General features: G+C 46.9%; 1 protein-coding gene across 3 annotated transcripts in view; it reads right to left on the bottom strand.

The window, feature by feature from the left end:
- SFXN5 (sideroflexin 5) overlaps window positions 1-19865 on the bottom strand; it is a 98077-nt gene that overhangs the window by 42491 nt on the left and 35721 nt on the right. For 2 of the 3 annotated variants that reach the window (XM_082051910.1, XM_082051912.1), the window contains exons 4-9: window positions 19437-19463; window positions 18357-18411; window positions 16065-16090; window positions 11959-12012; window positions 8815-8871; window positions 7889-7954 (exon numbers count right to left, since the gene is read on the bottom strand). In XM_082051910.1, the coding sequence (XP_081908036.1) occupies window positions 7889-7954; window positions 8815-8871; window positions 11959-12012; window positions 16065-16090; window positions 18357-18411; window positions 19437-19463 (285 nt within the window). The remainder of the gene's footprint in view (window positions 1-7888; window positions 7955-8814; window positions 8872-11958; window positions 12013-16064; window positions 16091-18356; window positions 18412-19436; window positions 19464-19865) is intronic. The other variant, XM_082051911.1, reaches the window with a different exon arrangement.

Genomic DNA, 19865 nt, shown 5'->3' with positions numbered 1-19865 from the left:
AAATCATTCATTAAGGCTGAGATGTGAAGGTGGAGGCAGAGAGATGGAAAACTGGGCTGTTTACCAACTGGAGCTTTACCAAGTCAAGGAGAACAGAATGGAGGAGTATAAGGGATGGGAAAACACTAACAATCCGAGTGGAGAAGGCAGAGGAGTAACAGTAAGGAAAGGAGGAACCTTGAGTCCTACCCAAGATGATGGCAGAAGGGATGACCCCAGGAGCCCCACAGCTGGATGCTTCAATGGAGGAAAATGGTGCAGTCTTGAGAAAATGTAAAATTGCAGGAGAAGTATAGAATCATAGAACAATTTGGGTTTGAAGGGACCTTCCCAGCTCCCCCAGTGCCCCCCCTGCCATGACAGGGACATCTTCACCAGCTCAGGTTGCTCAGAGCCCCGTCCAGCCTGGCCTGGGATGTCTCCAGGGGTGGTTCAGCCACCACCTCTCTGGCCAACCTGGGCCAGGCTCTCACCACCCACAGGGACAACAATTTCTTCCTCATGTCCAGCCTGAATCTCCCTCCTTTAGTTTCAAACCATCACCCGTTGTCCTATCACAACAGGCCCTGCTCAAAAGTCTGTCCCCATCTTTCTTACCAGCCCCTTTTATGTCTGGAAAGGCCGCACTAAGGTCTCCCCGGGGCTTCTCTTCTCCAGCTGAACACCCCAACTCTCTCAGCCTGTCCCCAGCAGAGCTGTTCCAGCCTCGGGTCATTCCTGTGGCTCCTCTGGCCCCTCTCCAGCAGCTCCATGTGTGTCCTGTGCTGAGGACCCAGAGCTGGACCCAGGGGATCTCATCCGATGGGCAGAATCCTCTCCCTCCACCACCCACTCCCGAGGCGCCACGTCCTTTAAAATCCCTAAGGCCCCAACACAACTTTATCATCAGCTCTTCCAATCTACCGTGATTTTCCTCCTGCTACCACCTCCCCATAACATTTCACCTCCACGGCAGCGCCCGCCGTGCTCCATCCCCGCCATCCCTCCTCCTGCTCTGCACCGATTTTCTCCAGCTTCTCAGTGTCCCTCGATGTCCCCAAGCGGTGACGCGCCCTGCGGGCAGTGGGTGGCCTCCCGCGCCACCTCACGAGCTGATTTACGGGCATCACACCAAATTCACAGGCTGTCAATGCAGCCGCTCCGCACGGCTCACAGACAATTATCGGGAAGAAAGAGCTGGGATTAGAAAAATCCACAGGGGCACCTCCACCTAGAGAGGAGAGTGAGAAATGGTGTGTGTGCGAGTTAAGTGTGCGATGGGAGCGCGAAGGAGGAACAACCCGAGCTTGGTGGCACCGATGGTGTGGGAAGGAACCGCTCGCTGCCCCCGAGGGCCGCACCAACGATGCTCTCCCTGCATCACAGTCGAGACTTAAACCTTGGTCCAACAAGCTCCTGTCCTTCCTGAACACGGGGAAAAAAATATATCAATATCCTGTTTTTTTATCACTCATTAATTTTATAAGTGTAATGAGCCAGCACAACTCTAATTCATCTAATTAAAGTTCTTAGATTCTCCTCCTAACTTTGGTTTGACACCCTCAAGCATCACTCGGCTCTTTTTTTTAAAGGACAAAGCTGTAAATGTAACTTTTTATTATTCTCACTCCCCGGCGTGAGAAGATGCTTAAAGCTGCGTATCAGAGCACACGTGTCCCTTGTAAAGGGCATCAGGGACAGTTCGCTGAGCTGTGGGAGTCAGGCCTTGCCAAAGCCACCGTGACACAATCATTACAACTTTAATATTATTTTGCAGCGATAACCTCAGGCTTGAACAATCGTCACCTCTCAGCTCCCTTCGGAGAAGAAAAATAAGAATGTCTTGGGTTGTAAGGGAAGTTTTCAAGACAAAGCGCATTTTGATCTACAAACTGCTACCCACTTGTTTAAAGGTATAATTTTTGCAATGTCCATGCGTCCAGAAGCAGCCTCTCCTTTAATCCCATCTCTCAGACCCACACTGAGCTTTGCTGATTAGACTCCTACACAACTTTTTATTCCTGAGACAGCTAAATATAATATTTAGGCATTATAATTTTCGTGTAACCTCTGTGCTCGACCAGTTCTGACTGCGTCTGAGATTTCTGCACCAATTATAATCTATGAACCCCGTGGGAATACAACCAAAAATCTCAAAGACAAATTACAGTGTTTCGAGAATTCAGCAGCTCTGCAGAAACCCAACAGTAACTACAGGAGTTCCCAAAAAGCTGTATTTTCTTGGAAAGAACATCACCAAGGCTTCTGCACAGGAACAAGCTGCCCCAAGACGACTTAAGTAGAAAACGTGCATTGGAGAGGGGAGATTCCCCACGGTGAGAGCAGCAATTTGAGTCCTGGAGCATCAGGTTTGAGTTTCTGCTCTGAAGAGCTTCCTGCATCGGTTCAATACCAAGTCATGTTGCTTCCGTTTTGATTTCCCAACCGTGCAACAGAGTCCAGAGCGGAGTCCAACCTGCCAGGGGCACCCCAAGGATCTGCAGGGATCCCACAGAGCATGGTGGAGGCTCCTGCAGCACCTGCGCTGCTCCACAGCGACAGCTCTGCCCGTCACTCCTCTCCAAGAGATTCAGTTGTATTTAACTTCAGCAGATTGTTATAGAATCACAGAACAGTTCATGTTGAAGGGACCTTCAAAGCTTCCCCAGTGCCCCCCCTGCCATGAGCAGGGACATCTTCACCAGCTCAGGTTGCTCAGAGCCCCGTCCAGCCTGGCCTGGGATGTCTCCAGGGATGGTTCAGCCACCACCTCTCTGCCCAACCTGGGCCAGGCTCTCACCACCCTCAGGGACAACAATTTCTTCCTCACGTCCAGCCTGAATCTCCCGCCTTTAGTTTCAAACCATCACCCCTCGTCCTGTCACAACAGGCCCTGCTCAAAAGTCTGTCCCCATCTTGCTTATTGGCCCCTTTTAAGCACTGAAAGGTGAAATAAAGTCTCCCCGGAGCTTCTGTTCTCCAGCTGAACACCCCAGCTCTCTCAGCCTGTCCTCCCAGCAGAGCTGTTCCAGCCTCAGGTCATTTCTGTGGCTCCTCTGGCCCCTCTCCAGCAGCTCCATGAGTGTCCTGTGCTGAGGTTGTTGCTGGTTTCTCCTTCAAACTCCTGCTGTGCGCTGGTGGAGACACAAGCCCTCGGTGGGCAGGTCGGCAGGAGCAGCTGGAGGGCCAAACCTCCACCTTGGCTCAGCTGGTTGCAACCGCAGACTCACCTAACCCACCTTTCTCTTCACCCCAAGCCACGAAGTTCCCGCCCGCTCCATTTCTGCACGGCCTCTGGGAGGACAAGAGGGGTGAGAAGCAGCCAAATGGACCCAACATCTTCCCCCCAAAAATCTGCTGCAGCAGTTTGCTGCAAAAAAACCTGTTGAACCCATAAACAACAGTGTCAGGGGCACTAAAACTGATCTGTACAAATCCCCAGACTAGCAGGAATGGGGTTTTTTTCCCTTGCTTTTTTGCAATGAAAAAGTATCAAACCAGATCAGGTCATTAACAACTGTCTTGTTTGTCTCCAGTTTTAGCCTCGTTTGTTTTTATACATATTCGAGTTTAACTCCATGTACTTTCACACTTTGTGAAAGCACCAGGTGCGCACCACACACTAAGCCAGAGCCTCACTAAACCACATTGGAACTGGTTCCAAACCTCCGCTGGCTCATCCCGAGTCGGGATTTAGGGTCAGGAGGCAAGGAGGCACTTTTAAAATGAGAAGACCCGGATCTGCCTGTGAAAAGACACTTTAAACACCCTCTTGTATCCCAGCGGCGACTCCCAGGTGAGTCATTAATGGCATTAATTAATGGCCTGATTTTTTACCAGTTTTTAACTAGTAAGGTAAGTCAAAAGGAAAGCTTCAAACCCTGGGCAGGTACATTTTAAGTGTATAAATCACTCCAAAATACCCAGCCTGGCTGGCAGCCATGGTTACATGACATTGCATCTCTCTCCTTTCTACACAAAAGAAGACAAAACACCTACTTTTGTCAGAATTTAGCTCAGGTTGCTAAGTGAGAGCAACGTATTTATTTGCCTCTGTACTGACAGGACCATCAATCCCAAAGTTGCACTTAATAAAAACCTCATTAGAAGTTACAAACTCCGGTATATTTGAAAGGAGAAGGAAGGAAACTTCATTAACTGGGGCGAACCCCACTGTCCCTCCACTTCAGAGGCGCTTGATCTCACACATGGTTTTGCTCCCCCTTTCATGGGGGGAGAATCAAACCCCCATGACAAGGGGAAGCTCAGTGCCATCATCCCTACGCCATCCCTGATTAAGTTACACACACCTCTATATGTATTATAGCATTTATATATTATATATATATTAATAAAACACGCTCCGACCGCCTGCCAGGCTTGCTATGGGCTAATTAAAGCCCGTCCTCTCAAGAGGAGAGGATGATGCCAACAGCACCGATGGACGCGGCACCTCCAGGGGACACAGAGTGGACAACAGATGGACGAGGAGCTAAAGACCTGGGCACCAAGCTGAGAGGCAAGATGCTGCTTATGGGGAGACATCAGAAACGCGGCCAAATGATAGTGGCAGAAGAGAGAAACCCGTTGGAGAGTCTACAAACAGTCTCCAGTATCATCGAACCAGAATATCGTGGTTGGAAGAGACCTCAAGACCACCGAGCCCAACCATGTTGCAAGGAGCAAGATTTGGAGCTGGTCTTGGCAGAACGCGAAGCTGCGACGGTGGAAATGAAAATCCTGATTGTATAAAGCTCTGATACAAAAGATCAACAGCAACAACCCCTCTGAGATGCTTCGAGGAGAATGTGGGGACAAACCCAACAGCTCATGGGGACAAACCAGAGAGCGGCTGCTCACAGCCCTTGTCTTGATCTCATTTAATATGCAGGTGCTTAATTCCAGCCACAATTCCTGCCCTCAAACTGAGGTCTATAGTAAAAGACCAGAGTACCAAAGAGACGCAAAAAGGATCAGCAAATCGAGTTTGCACCCGAAACTAAGAAACCTACCTATAAAATACGTATAAAACAGTTATGAACAATCACATTGGGTATGATTACATTTTTTAACCTTTTAAAAGCGTGACAGAATTAGCAGAGAGCAAGAGTCTGTTTGTGCATCTGCTGGAAAGGGTTTCCCCATGATTACAAGCCCTCCGATCAGTGAAGCTCTTGGCACTAGAATATTCAAGGGAAAAAGAAGATAAAAATTAAAATAGGCTTGGTCTTTCTCAAGTCTTTTTACTACTCTTTGCCTTTGTTTGCCTTGCTTAGGAAAACCAGCTGGCATTAATTGCACTTCACACAGCACCATCATGAACAGCAGCCAGATAGCAGAAAACATGGTCTAAGCACAGGAATCCACTCAATTGCTTAGAATAAAATATTAAGAAATCAGTGCTCAGCGTCGGGAAAAGCAGTAAAATGAGAGCGATCAAAAGAAAAGGCAGGAAGGAGGCTGGTGTGTGGAGAACATGATAAAAATAAACGACAACCACAGAAGGAGAAGCAGAAATCCAGGTTACTTAGCGGTAATCAGGCTCCTCTAAACATATTGGCCGTCGCGAGCGAAGCTCGGAGCCGTCGCACGCTCGTGCGGAGGAAAAGCCGGGGCACAAGGGTCACGTAAGGAGTTAGAGATGGAAGAAATCCCTTATCTCGGCCTTTTCACCTCTTTTCTCACACTCAGCCTGGAAAATTAACCCTTGTGATGCCTTTGCCAGCCTTACTTCAAGCGATGGATTCACCCGAGCACTGCACGGGAGATGAGAGAAAATTGGGGACGTGGCAAGGATTTCCTTGCCTGAAGCTGTGAATTGGGTTGGGCTGGGGGTAGGTGGGGGAAAAAAAAGGAAAATTGGGGAAAAAATATTGAAAGAATGAAAAATATATTTAAAAAAATACCCATTTCCCAAAAAAACTCCTCCTGAAGGGATGCAGATGGATGTGAGAGAGAAGCGCTGCCTCTCTCCGACAGCAATTCCTCTCTCTCTTAAATGTGAAAAGAATCACGTTGTTTGCAAAGATTTGCTAAGGCTTCCCATTTAATTGCAAGAAGCGCAAAGCCCAAATCTGCTCTTCTTGCACACAGGGGAAAGCAATTTGTTTGTCCCTCTCGTCAGATAACGACACGGAGGGTGAAGCTGATGGGAAGCTCAATCGCAAGTCAACCGGCCTGTGGCTTCCCGAGCCCTCTCCCCGCGTCGTTTGCCAACTACAAACATGGAAGGGGCTCGTTTTAATTAATACGGGGTCTCTGCAGAGCACCGGGAGCAGCGGCACTTGTTTTCAGGTCATCTGGTCCTAATGGGCTCACACTGGGAGGTGATTTGTCGCTAACTGACAGCAGAGATGAGTTATCGAGGGCCGAGGCCTTACAACCCAAGGTAACGAACCTCAGGGCTATCGCTGTATTATTTGCCATCATGATTAAAAAAATAATAATAAACGTTTGGGGAGATGCTGGTTATTAAACCAGATATTTACAATATAAAAAGTACTCCCTGCTCTGCGGGGTTTTCTCAAGACTGCTCTGCATTGGGAATCGAGCTGCAATCAGAAGTGCTGGGAATTATCAGCACACAAGCGATTCTGCGGTGACACACACATCAGTAACGGCCCCACCGCCTCGTCTATGCGAGGACATCGGTGCACGGTGATTACGTCTCCTTTTCACACACCACAAGCACCACAGCACGTTCCGCTTCAGAAGCGGATCCCCAACATCAGGAAGGAGAAAGTGTCCACAGAATCACAGAATCGTTTTGGTTGGAAAAGACCCTCAAGACCATTGAGTCCAACCATTAACTTAACACTGCCAAGGCCACCACTGCCCCATGTCCTGAGAACCTCATGTCCGTCTGTCCAGCCCTCCAGGGATGGTGACTCCAGCACTGCCCTGGGCAGCCTGTTCAATGCCCCACAGCCCTTTGGGGAAGAAATTGGTCCCCACATCCAACCTCAACCTCCCCTGGTGCAACTTGAGGCCGTTTCCTCTGCTCCTGGCGCTTGTTCCTGGGGAGCAGAGCCTGACCCCCCCCTGGCTCCAAGCTCCTTTCAGGCAGGTCAGAGATCAGAAGGTCTCCCCTCAGCTCCTGTTCTCCAGCTGAACCCCCCAGGTCCCTCAGCCGCTCCCATCACACTTGTGCTCCAGCCCCTCACCAGCTCCGTTCCCTTCTCTCAACTCGCTCCAGCACCTCAAGGCCTTTCTTAGCCTGAGGGGCCCAAAACTGAACACAGGATTCGAGTTTGGCCTCCCCAGTGCTGGTACCAGCCAGGATGCTTTTGGCCTTTTTGGCCACCCGGGCACACGCTGGCTCATGTTCAGCCACTGTCAACCAACACCCCCAGGTCCTTTTCCTCCAGGCAGCTTTCCAGACGCTCTTCCCCAAACCTGCAGCATTTCATGGGGTTGTTGTGACCCCAGATCTACAGCTGGTGACAGAGGTGCAGAAAACGGGTTATCCACAAGACATAAAAAGCAGAGGACGGGATAACTGCCTGGTTGACGGCCTGAAGGGTTTTTTCTCTTGACAGAGGCAGAGGAAGGTGGTTCCTGGAACCCTCCCCAAATGCTGCTTGCCTGGCTGTATTTTAAATGCTGGCACATTGAGGCAAGGTCACCGCCCTGGTCCTGCTGGCCACACTACTGCTGATCCAGTATAATTCAATATATCTAAGAACTAGTGCTGATGCAGATCAGCAGGAGCAATCTGCTGGAAATTTTGGGCATGCACGGACAGAGACACCTCATGGTTAAAATATTTTCTGGTTCTGTAGACTGAATTCTGTCAATTAAAAGAGAAACACGCTTGGCAATTCAAACAAACATCTCAAAAGCTCTGCAGTACTACCGCAAGGGAGCAGTTACTTAGCAGGGAAATAGAGAGATATAAAGCGTTACCCACTGCTATTGAGACAGCACTTATGACAGCTCCCAAGTAGCCCTGGATGAACTTGGACGTCGGAGAAGGCTTTGGAAAGAGAAACAAAACATATTTTTAATAAACAAACTTCTGGTTATTAAAATGCAACCAAGGGGTTTTTTTGTTTGTTTGTTTTGTTTTCATTTTATTTGTTTTAAACCAGAGACAGGTTTAATTTTGTCATATTGTTCTGTGACACATGGTCTGTCATCTAGCAGCGGCAAAAGCAAGAAAAATTGTAGCCTCATGAGCAAGGTTAAAGGGAATGGAAGATTAATTGGCATCAGAAAATTATAATAATAGCAGCTCAAAGGAAGTAGTATGTGAATGAAATCGAGCAAATGGTACAAAATTGGTGGTTTTATACACTAGTGATGGACCCCAAACTCTCCACATTAAATATTTGTCTTTGAAATGTTATCTTGACGAGCTGGATGGTTTCCAACTCCCCATCTTGAGCTTCCCACATCCTGACATGGGATGACCAGAGGCTGAGGCGATGGGGGAGCAGGAACAGCCCCAGCACCTCCACCACCGCTGCTGGTGGCACATCTGAAGTCCTCAGGAGATGGCAACGTGACCATGGAGCTGCCTTCTGCTCTCCAAAACCCCAGATACCACTTTGCTTGGTGCTCATTATTAAACCATTTCAGACCAGTTAGAACTACACATTGGCTCGGCTCAAAGTCATTGAGCACTACCCATGTCCCTCGAGCCATTTTGGGATCCTCCTGCCATTCATGGCTGAGGTTTAAAAATGGAAGTGCGCGCAGGAGAATGGCCAATGTGTAAATCCATCACAGTGCCGACTCCGGAATTTCTATTAACAGTGAAGAGACCAGACTTATGTTTTCGTGTCAAAACAGACCTAACGCGCTGCGAGCACTGCATATGTTGGGTCTCCTCACCTTTGTCGCGTTGCGGTTTGCATAGTTGACGCAGGCATTGTGGCTCTGATTCAACCACTGAGGAGGAAACAAGAAGAGACAGGCTTAAACATAACTTCACAAAAATAATATTTAAACAAAATATCTATAAACATGAGAACACCACAAGAAAATTCATCCCCCTTTGGATGGGCTTGCAACTTGTCACCTCTTTCCAAAGGTTCCTGCATGTCCTGCATCAAGCTGGACAGGGCTCTGAGCAACCTGAGCTGGGTGAAGATGTCCCTGATCTAGATGATCTTCTGAGGTCCCTTCCAATCCCTAACATTCTGTGATTCTGTGACTTAATGTCCCTCAAAGTGATGGACAGAGATCCCAAGGCACCTGGAGGTCAACTCTACTTCCCCGGACACTTGACATCCAACTCTTCTCCTGGCCCAACCCACCTCCACACAACACCTCGGTGCTATTGGTTTTTATTTTCATCAGCACCAAATCCATACAGCTGTTAAGAGGTAGCAGTAAGTCCAGCAGCCACCTCGTCAGTCATTAATTAAGCTCCATGGCTCTTAAATAGGAGATCACAGGAGGCTTCAGCTGAGGAACAAGAGATGCACAGCTGGACCATCTTATGGATACAGACACCACTAAACTGGTATTTCTTTTGGAGCAGGATTTGCCACCAAAGTAGCAGGGTGGCAGCTGGGGATGGGTAGCACTGAACTCCTGAAGGGTTTTCCCCACAGCAAGTGCTGGCAATGTGAAGAAAAATGATCGTTTTCATCCTCAAAACGCCATGTTCCCAGTTCAGAGTGTGTCAGAAGCGGAATCCTCTCCAGCTGTGGCCAGGACTAAGATGGAGGAGGAAAGAAGTGAGGCCGAGGAAAACAAGGCACTAAAACATGGGGATCAGCCCAGTCATTGCCAAGTTCACAGCCCAAGAGCAGCTTCTTCCTGCTGACCAGCTCTCTAGCCTGGAACTTTGGACCTAGGAAACCTTGTTTGTTTTCTTTAAATAAAAATTTACCAAAAAAATTACAAAGTCAGCTTGCCAATATGTGCTGGAAACCTGCCGCAGTTTTCTGAATGTGGGGATTTTTTTTGGTCTTTCGTTTTTGGTTTGGTTTTTGTTAACCCCATGGCTCATCTTTACATCAGCAGCTCCACAGGGCCAGGTTAGACCCAACCTGAGACACGTACACTTTGGGCATCAGCAACAACTGCTTCACCGTACAGTCCTGTTCCTATAGCACCCAGTGTCTGTTACTGCAGTAAGATCTATTGTCCCTAAATCCTGCACTGTTTACCTGGACAAATCTCATTTTCAGAGCGGTGTAGACATACCGCTCAGATTTTGTCCTTAATCTAGAGTTTAAGCCATCTCTAGGTTGAAGACACCCCTACTACGCATTTCTTGACTCTGTCATCTTCTCAGGTGGCTGCTTGACACCCTCTTAGGTTTTTTGGGCGACACCTCTCTAGGTTGTTACTCCTCCCACTTGCATTTTTCAGAGAGGTGACCCATGTGCCCATCACGGTGAAGAGTTTGAGAACCGCTCGTCAAGCCGCGGTGGCCCAGGTGGGCTTCGATTGCTGGACTTGCCTGCTACAACCTCCCTCTTGAGTGGGCTCATTTGGGTTCTGCATTTGAAGCATCCTTTCTAGGTTTAAGAGGATTATTCCACCCTTTTAAAGCTGAAAGGTTCTCCCAGCTACCCCGTGATGGTGGGAACAGGAGCCCCTCGTGGAAGCCATCAACAAGAAACCCAACACAAGCCCATCATCAAGGCTGGCTTGTTCCTCACTTGTGCAAGAATCACTTCTTCAAAAGCCAACTCTTTCCATCACAGATGGGGCAGGTGAGGCAAGTTGCCTTCGAAAATATAGAATCATAGAATCATTTTGGTTGGAAAAGACCTTCAAGATGATCGAATCAAACTGTTAACCCAACACTGCCAAGTCCACCTCTAAGCCACGTCCCTAAGAACCTCATCTACATGGAACATTTAATCTGTTCATCCCAGGTTTGAAGACCGTATTCTTCAAAGCGCAGCAGTCAGGAGAAAATACTTGGAAATACAACAAATGTAAAAAGGATAACTTGGTACCTAGTAAATAATACAAAATCACAGGTGTCTCCAGCCGTTATCCCACTCCCAGCAGGTAAACACAGCCACAACTCACAGCTAAATCCACCAGACCACAAGTTACTGGCACGTACTGATATAATCTCGGTTCTGCAGTCTTTCCAACATACCAGGCAGATCCATTCTGCTTCGATATTTCTTAACAGCATAATTCTCTATCATCACTTACACTGTAGACAATAAAAAGACATTCACAACTAAAAATAAGTCTGAAAGTAACTTGGTTTTGCATTTCAGTTAGTGCTGAAATTATACTGAAGCGGGGTGTTTACTATGGATCAAACTCATTCACGTGCACGCTTCCTCCCCTTGCTCTAAATTCTCAAAATTTAATGGGAAATAACACCAACACCTCTCTACACACACTTTTTTTTTACCCCAAACCCCTATAATGCATTGAATGCAGAGCTCCTTGCACAGCTATTCCAAAAATCCATGGGCATGGGGCCTTTGGTCCCACATCTCATGTCACCTCAAAGTCTGTAAACCTGGCTGATGTGCATAACCTCACCTGCTAATATATATTTAATCTGATGTCTGGCTTTATCAATGAATATGGAAAATGGGATAACATTGGAACAGGCTGCCCAGGTGGAGTCACCATCCCTGGAGGGTTGAACAGACAGAGATGGGGTTCTCAGGACATGGGGCAGTGCCAGGGGTGGGTTATGGTTGGACTCAATCATCATGAGGGTCTTTTCCAACCAAAATGATCCTACGATTCTATGTTTTACACCTGTACCAAATGGGTTCAAAAAGCTGATTTTGAGATCTCAGGCTATCTTGCATCTCCCTTGCAATGGCATAGCCAGGCACTGGAAAGCAGACCCAATAATTTGCTTATAGCCTCTTTCAGACCTACCAAACCTTTCCCTAATTATATCCAGCCACATCATCTCCCCATTAACTGAAGCATCACCAGCGCAGAAACGCCATGTGCGTCCGTTTGTCCTCTGGACACAAGTCAACTGCTGCTTTCCTTCCCATCCCATTCTCCACCCGTTCAGATGAGGGTTACCTGCCAAAACACAGTGGATGCCAGCGTCTGGTTGGGCAGGAGAAGACCAACAACCTGCAACAGAAGAGATTTCTCTTGTTAGTAAACGCATGGTTGGTTTGCTCTCGGTGCTCTTCTAGGCATGCAAACAGCAAGCTTCTTTCTAATGACTTAAATAAATGGTCTTCACTTATGGCTTTATTTCATTGTAGTTATTGAATTTCCCTTTGGCCTATTGTCTCCCAGTTTTCCAGTGGTGAAATGGGTAACATAGCTTCCCATGAAAGCTTTGCATATTTAATTATTGCTTGTAGCCCACCTAGAAAAGAGTCTGGCAGCAGATACTGCCCAGAGAATACTTCATTAAAATACAATCAATTATTTACTCCAGGTGTTTCTGGAGGATAACACAAACATTGCACGACTGCAAGAGTTTAAAGTTGTTACAATTGGCAAGGAAGGGGGTTTTTCTTATTTTCCTTTGGCACGTTCACTGTTTCAAGCACAAGAAAGAACTCCGTATTGGAACATCTGAAGACAGGAGTGCCACCTGGAAGCACATGTGCTCCTGTTTGGGAGCTGGAATTTTGTTTTAAGAGAATTGTTGATGTGTCATCGTCTGAGCTGCGAAAACTCTTGCTTGGGTTACGAGCTCAGGCTGATGATCGTTGTCTCCCAGAGGCTGACGGGTGCTTGTCCCAGCACATCTGGCCAGATGCTGCGTGAATGTGAGATGTCACAGGCTTTGCAAGGTCACTCATCACAGCACCCGAGGCCACACACGGGTATGTTGCCTACTTGGGATCCTTGGAACATCTCAGGGTGGCCCAGGTTGGCCAGAGAGGTGGTGGATGAACCATCCCTGGAGACATCCCAGGCCAGGCTGGACGGGGCTCTGAGCAACCTGAGCTGCTGAAGATGTCCCTGCTCATGGCAGGGGGGGCACTGGGGAGCTGGGAAGGTCCCTTCAACCCAACCTATTCTCTGATTCGATGATTCTATGATGTCTTAATATACCACATAGGCACAGGCTCTGTAATTTTTTAAAGAACCCATCCCTTACACAGATCTGGCACCACCAGACTACTCCCCACCTTGTTTTTCTATCAGTCTTTCCTCTTAAAGCATAAGAAGTTGAAGAAAAGGAAAGGGACGCAATGGGACTCCCAACAACAAACCCAACAAACAAGGACAGGGAGATGAGTTCTTGGGTAAGAAACCAGCAAGATGAGATACTTCCTAACATCATTGACATTTTCTCCCCTCCTGTGCCTTCAATATCTGATAGTTTCTGAAGAAGATGGTCCTGTTGTTGCTAAATCACACTCACATCTTTGTTAAGAGTACAAAGACCAAACAACTTCACATCTGCAGCAGCATCAGTTGAGGAGGAGGCAACTTCCACGCTTAAGGACAGAAGAGAGAAATCACAACAAACAAAAGGGTAATAGGGTTGGGAGGCCTGATTTCATTTACGTCTTCTTCCCTTTCTCCTCCTCCTCCTCCAGCTTTTCCTCCCACAGCCTTTCGTGAAGTTCTCCAGTGACTTTGTACGCTGGCCGAGCGCCAATCTGTGCAAGACCCACTAATTTACCGCTTCCATTCAATACGCGGAGCTTGTCATTAATTAATCCGTCGCCGGTCTTAGCCAAGCGAATTCCAACAGGCGATGAACCTCCTCACCCCAGGCCCGACTTAAACCCTTAAACCATGGGGCTAATGAGGCTCCGGAGGAGAGGGAAGACTCCGGGCAGCCACTTTACATTGTCAGCTGAAGCTGAGCGCCCAATAAAAAACAACACACATAAAAAGTTAAAGAGGGAAAATAAATAAATAAAAAAGAGCACCCAAAATCTGTATGACTGAAAGAGGCACGTTTAAATGCAAACTCTCCATATGTGCAAGAGTCTGTCAAGAAATGTACAGTTTCACTTTTAATTACTGTCAGGGGAAAAAATAACTAAGAAGGAAAACAAAATTAAAAAAAAAAAAAAAAGAAGAAGCTTTTAAAGACTAGAAAAGTACCAGCTACAAAATTTAATTGCTGATGGGGTACGAACGGCCACAAAACCAGGACTAAAGCTGGGACACGTGTGGGCTCTGAGCAGCCTCGGGGTGTCTTTGCGTGACAAGTTCTCCTCTTGCAAGCCCCAAATTCTGCCTTGTGTCATCTCCAACCCCATATTAATACCTGGGTCTTCTCCATGCACTTAGAAACCTCAACAAGAACCCTCATTTTTAAATGGTTGGGAAAAACAAGGTGTTTAAGCTGTGAGTGGCAGCTGGGAATGGCAGCACGGCTTCTGCTCCCTGCTCTCTGCCCAGGTTTTGGGCTGAATTTCCTAAACTTAGGTAAATCTTACTCCTTGGAGCTTTTAATCCTTGGGATAAAACATAAATCCAGGGTAAAAGGTTCCAGCCCAGCAGCCGCCCCGCACATCTCACCCCTACAGCAAAGAGAGGACACCAGCGGCTGGAGTTGCCGAAATATGGGTGTGCAAACGCAAACCCCACAATCAAATATCGTCCATCCCGTCCCTTGTTCCACCACCTCAACCAATTCTGGGGTCGAACCATAAACAGAGGCTAACCCTGGGTAAAAGTAACCAGATTTGGTTGTGTCCGGCCAGAAAAGGAACTACAGTTTTCAGCAAGACCTTCATCTTTTTCACAAGGAGCTAAACCATGCTGAATTACTTTGCATTAGCTACAGGGGAATAAAAACCCCCCTATATATATATATATATAGGCAACATCATGTATTGACTGATAGACATTAAACCCGTTAACACATATTACGGCCATGTTTCTGACAGAATCTACGGAAGGTGTTTAATTAAGTGGGACAATTAGCGTGGGTTTGAGGGCCGGCCTGCTATGTTGAGCCAGGCCCAGGCCCACCCAGGCCCATCACGTCCCTCTTGAGGAAACCCCATCCCCCTCTGCGAAACGCAAGCCTCAAAACTGTTTTTATGCTGGAGCAGGCTGCCAATTTTGTCACTAAATTTCACAGATCGATTGGCATAAATGTTACATTTTAATTTTAACATTTGAAACGTTTGGGTTTTTTTTTTTTTTTAAATGACAAGAGGTTCCAGTTTATCCTTTGCAGCTAGTGAAATGGGGCTCATCTGACAGCTCTCGGCTCCTCTGACAGCTCTGGATTTGGGCCGATTTCATTGTCAACTTGATCGTTAACTCGTTTTTGTTTAACCTTTTCTTTTAAAATGCCCCACAGAAAGTCACCACCAAACCTTTACACGTGACAACAAATAGTAAGAGCCACAGTAACTTCTGGTTTTAGGTGTTAGCAACCCCGCTCTTGCTCCCTTTGGGGAAAAATCGTCGCCTTTGAGCAAGACCTTGTGCCACGGTCCACTGGGTTTAGGAAAACTAAATTTAGCAGATTTTGCTCCTTCAACCATTTTAATACAAGTGATTTAACACGCTGAGCCAAGGACCAGTGGCTCGGAGGACCATCTACCTTCTAGCACCAACTTTGGGCCATCTTGGGGAACATTCTGTGCCTCAGTTTCCCCATTCACAAAACGAGGTTAATTAATTGTTGCTGAAGATGAGCTGAGGTTCCAGTGAAGCAGAATTATCTCCCTCCTGGTTTTCGCTATCGAGAGCACACAAACACTTATAAATTTCGCAATAGCAAGTACAAACTAAAACCACCCTTAGCAATAACCCCACAGAAAGCACTCATTGCTTTAATTAATCGAGACGAGAGCGCATGACACCAGCTTGTCACATTCAGGAAACAACTTAGAAAACATGCAAATGCAAAGAAAAAAGTGTCCAAGGATGAATTCTGGAGAGTTGCAGAAGTTGCATTTTGCAGGCAATGAGCTCATCTCGGTCTTCCCTTTCCAGAAGGGAAAGATAAAGCTGAAGATGTTGCAGGGGGCTGGGTGAACAATGTTAAATAGATGTTAAATAGATGCTGAAAAGATAAATAACCTTAAGCACAACACCCACGGGGCAGGTTTGACATGATGAAGCCCTTGCTAAGGTGCGATGGGAAAGGTGGGACCCCCCTGTGAACGTGTCATGAGGAGATGAGGGGAAATTTGATTTCTTGGCACTTGCAAACAAAGCAGGGAAGGGACATAAATACTTACGATGGGTGTTCCAAACGGAATGTAACCTATTAAAAAATAAAAGAGATGCAGGCATTTTAATACACAGTTTTGGGATGGAAAAAAAGTCACATCTAAGACATGTACATGTTTAGGGCAGAAGCCACAGCTGGTGTGAGGGGTTGCATTCACTTCCAGCAGCTCTGGACCACCACGGGGACATCTGTGGACCTACACCTGATGCACCAAGTGTCAATCAGAGCAACCTCCTGACTTTTGCTCAGTATCTCCTTCCCACCCTCTATTTGCTTTTCTTGGGTTGTGGTCTAAGATTTTCCCTAAAACTTTTAACACCAAGACTCTAAAGTGGTGGAATCACCGTCCCTGGAGGGTTGAACAGATGTGGACATGAGGTCCTAAGGGACATGGGGTGGTGCCAGGGGTGGGGTAATGGTTGGACTTGATGAGCTTAAAGGTCTTTTCCAACCAAAATGATTCTATGATTGATTCTAAAGTTTATTCCAGTAAAGCCAGTCTGTGCCAGTATGTGGCGTTAGAACTTCAGAGGGCATCGTGTTGTGGAGCTGGACTGGGCCTCCAGTAAAAACCCAGATCAGCACAAGAGAAGGGAGTTGAGAGAAGGGAACGGAGCTGGTGAGGGGCTGGAGCACAAGTGTGATGGGAGCGGCTGAGGGACCTGGGGGGTTCAGCTGGAGAACAGGAGCTGAGGGGAGACCTTCTGATCTCTGAACTGCCTGAAAGGAGCTTGGAGCCAGGGGGGTCGGGCTCTGCTCCCCAGGAACAAGCGCCAGGAGCAGAGGAAACGGCCTCAAGTTGCGCCAGGGGAGGTTGAGGTTGGATGTGGGAACAATTTCTTCCCCAAAGGGCTGTGGGGCATTGGAACAGGCTGCCCAGGGCAGTGCTGGAGTCACCATCCCTGGAGGGTTGGACAGACGGACATGAGGTTCTCAGGACATGGGGCAGTGCCAGGGGTGGGGAACAGTTGGATTTTATGACCTTGAGTGTCTCTCCCAACCAAAACGATTCTATGATTCTATGAATACTGCTTGGATGCCAGCTCAGAGCAGGAGCCGCTCGGTCCGTCCAGGAGGAGCTGGATCCGGTAGCGGTGACTGAGCTGACCCAGTGTCTCGCTGCCATGGAACAGGGGGAGCTCTTGTCCCCACTTCCCCAGCTCAGTCACACAATCTGTTCCCTCCCTCCTGCCAGTTCTGTTGCTCATCAGACCCTTCCACAACCTCCCTGGAGAAAACTCTCCAGCTCTTCATGCCCCTTGTTGGGCCTGGTCCCACCAGGATGACACGGTGAAGATGCTCATCAAGCCACCTGAAGCTGCAGAGCCCAGGCCAGTTTAGGAACAGGACGATGCCACCAGCACTGGGACCTCCTTCTTTCACCATCTGCTTTATCAACCTCTCCTCTAGTGATTTAACACCAGAAGAGCTCATTTATTTCTAGGTCATTAGAAAAAAGAATAAGGTATAAGCCAAAGAAAGCATATTTGCATTTTGGAGGAGAAAGGGACTATTTGAATCACAGATGTAAGTTAAAGGTCTCTATATTAGAGATAAGCCTTTACCCCAAATCTTGCTGAGAGCCACAGAAATCAAATGCTTCACATTTTCCCCCTGCTAAGTCTGCCAATTTTTGTGCTAATTATAATTCATCTCTGTGGTTTCCACTAGAAGGTCTCAGAGCATTTTACCAATATTACTGAATTAAGCATCGTGCATCCAATTTACAGTCGGAAAGGGGAAAAGACCCGAGAGAAAGAAAATTAAATACATATACATATATATATGTAAGAAGGGAGCGAAGGAATGGGTCCTGGCTTTTCACCCTCAACATCATCCTTCTTCAAAGAACTGGGGAACCAACGCTGTCATTTTTCCAATGTGCTTAGTATTCAGGTGAAGATATTCCCCTCCAAAAATAGGGGAAAGGTCTTATTTATTTAAATAGGTCTTTGGGGAAAGGCCTAAGGCTGCATTTGCCTCCTCAAGAGAGCTGCTGGTCAACCCCCAGCAGAGTTGTGCCCATTATAATGACAGATATACCTCAAAAATGCCCGAAAAGACGTTTGCTTGAGTTCATGTTAAAATATCTGAAGGAACGGGAAATATTAAGCACTAGATCATAGGCATTTAGGATCCTAATTCTCCGCATTTGCAAAGGGATTTTGGCATTTGAATGACCTTGTGATCTTGGTCTAAACGTTTACAAGATACAGTTGAAACACATGACACACACACACACAGAAATTGTACAAATTCACAGTAAAATTAATGCCTGTCCGATGGGGACAAACTGTACCTGACATTCGGAAAGGCATGAAGATGGTCTCGTTTGTGTCGGGGTGGATGATGGCCTGAAAAACAGTCAAAGAGACACCGTGATGGCACAACAACCATGGGCAAAATGCAGCAAAAGCTCTAAAAACACATTTTATAGCAGAGAATATGGAGGAATTCAGTTGTCTCCGCACCCGCTTTGATTCTGCAGCTTGACCAAAGGCAACTGTTTGCTCCCCAAAACCTCCTCCTACCGCCGCTTACCCCTCTCCTTAAATAATATAGCGTAAGTTAATAATTTCGAAGTAAATAATTTCACCTGAAATATAAAAAGCGGCATTTCCTTGGTACAACAATGTCCCCAAAGGCCGCGCGCTGCTGCACCTCAACCCTGGGGGGAAATGTAGATTTAAGAGGGAAAAGGAAGACTTGTTTTCCATCCCTGCCTCTTTTCAGCATCTCCATCGAGGTGCAGATTAATGAACCAAGTCATAGGGCACGTCAGGCTTGAAATGATGCTTCAAGATCTGGCTGAATTGGGATAAAAAAGGTGCAGGGATAAAACGTCACCTGAATAAAACCCCCTCACATGCCACCGGATTTGCTGGGGAATTCAACATATATGTGTATCAGCGGCTTCTCAGCCAACACCGGTGGTTGCAGACAGCCCAACCTCCATCAAAATCCTACATTTATTTTACGAATAAACCACCAACAAAGCTCACTTGGCCCATTTTTACCCATTTTTTACAATGGAGGTTGATGGGGTATTAACTGGCTGGGGCTGAAAGATCCAACCCCAAGTCACGAGCCTTCCCGAAGAACTGTCAAAGTGTTTTCAAAAGACTGGAGACAAGAAATCTCTGGAGTCGACAGGGAGGAGAACATGAAGCCATCAAAATATATAAATATAAAAAACAAAGAAAGAAAGAAATCAGAGTTTTTGGTGGCAACGGCGTTCCCTGCATTTACATTTCTGTGGCAAGACAGAACAGCGACTGGGAAAAGCAATAATGGAGAGGACGGCATCGCTTAGCAAAAAGGGAGAAAAAAGCAGCAATAGTTGAAAACAATCATGAAATATAAAAGAAAAGAGGATTACCTGCTTTATTTTCTGCGCTCCCCACAGCTAGAAAAAAAATAAGAGAATATTGCATTTAAAAAAAATGAGCAGTGTGGTTTATACTGAACCTCAAATATTCATCTTTTAGCTGCTGTAGTAACCGAATGCGAGGGATTGATTTAAAACAGGCTCATTTGCTGCGTTTAAATGTGTTTAAAGATCCTTTGCACATCCCGAGCTCCTTCCGATCTGCGTGGCCACTAAGGCCAGCAAGGCAGAGAAAATATTCTGGTTTATATTAAGCAGTAAGAAAGAATAACAAGAGCCAGACCTGACGCTTTAAACCCGAGAATTATCTCGGTATCTCTGCCGCACGCAGATCTCGAGGTAAATTTAGCGCAGCCGCCCCTTGGAGGAGCTTCTTGTGGAAATCGAGGGGTTTGGGGGCACAAAGATGGAGCAAACCCC

Source organism: Streptopelia decaocto (assembly GCF_964273445.1).
Source record: "Streptopelia decaocto genome assembly, chromosome: 4".
NCBI lineage: Eukaryota > Metazoa > Chordata > Aves > Columbiformes > Columbidae > Streptopelia > Streptopelia decaocto.
Note: the sequence above shows the minus strand (reverse complement) of the source record. Positions and strands in the feature narration are given on the sequence as shown.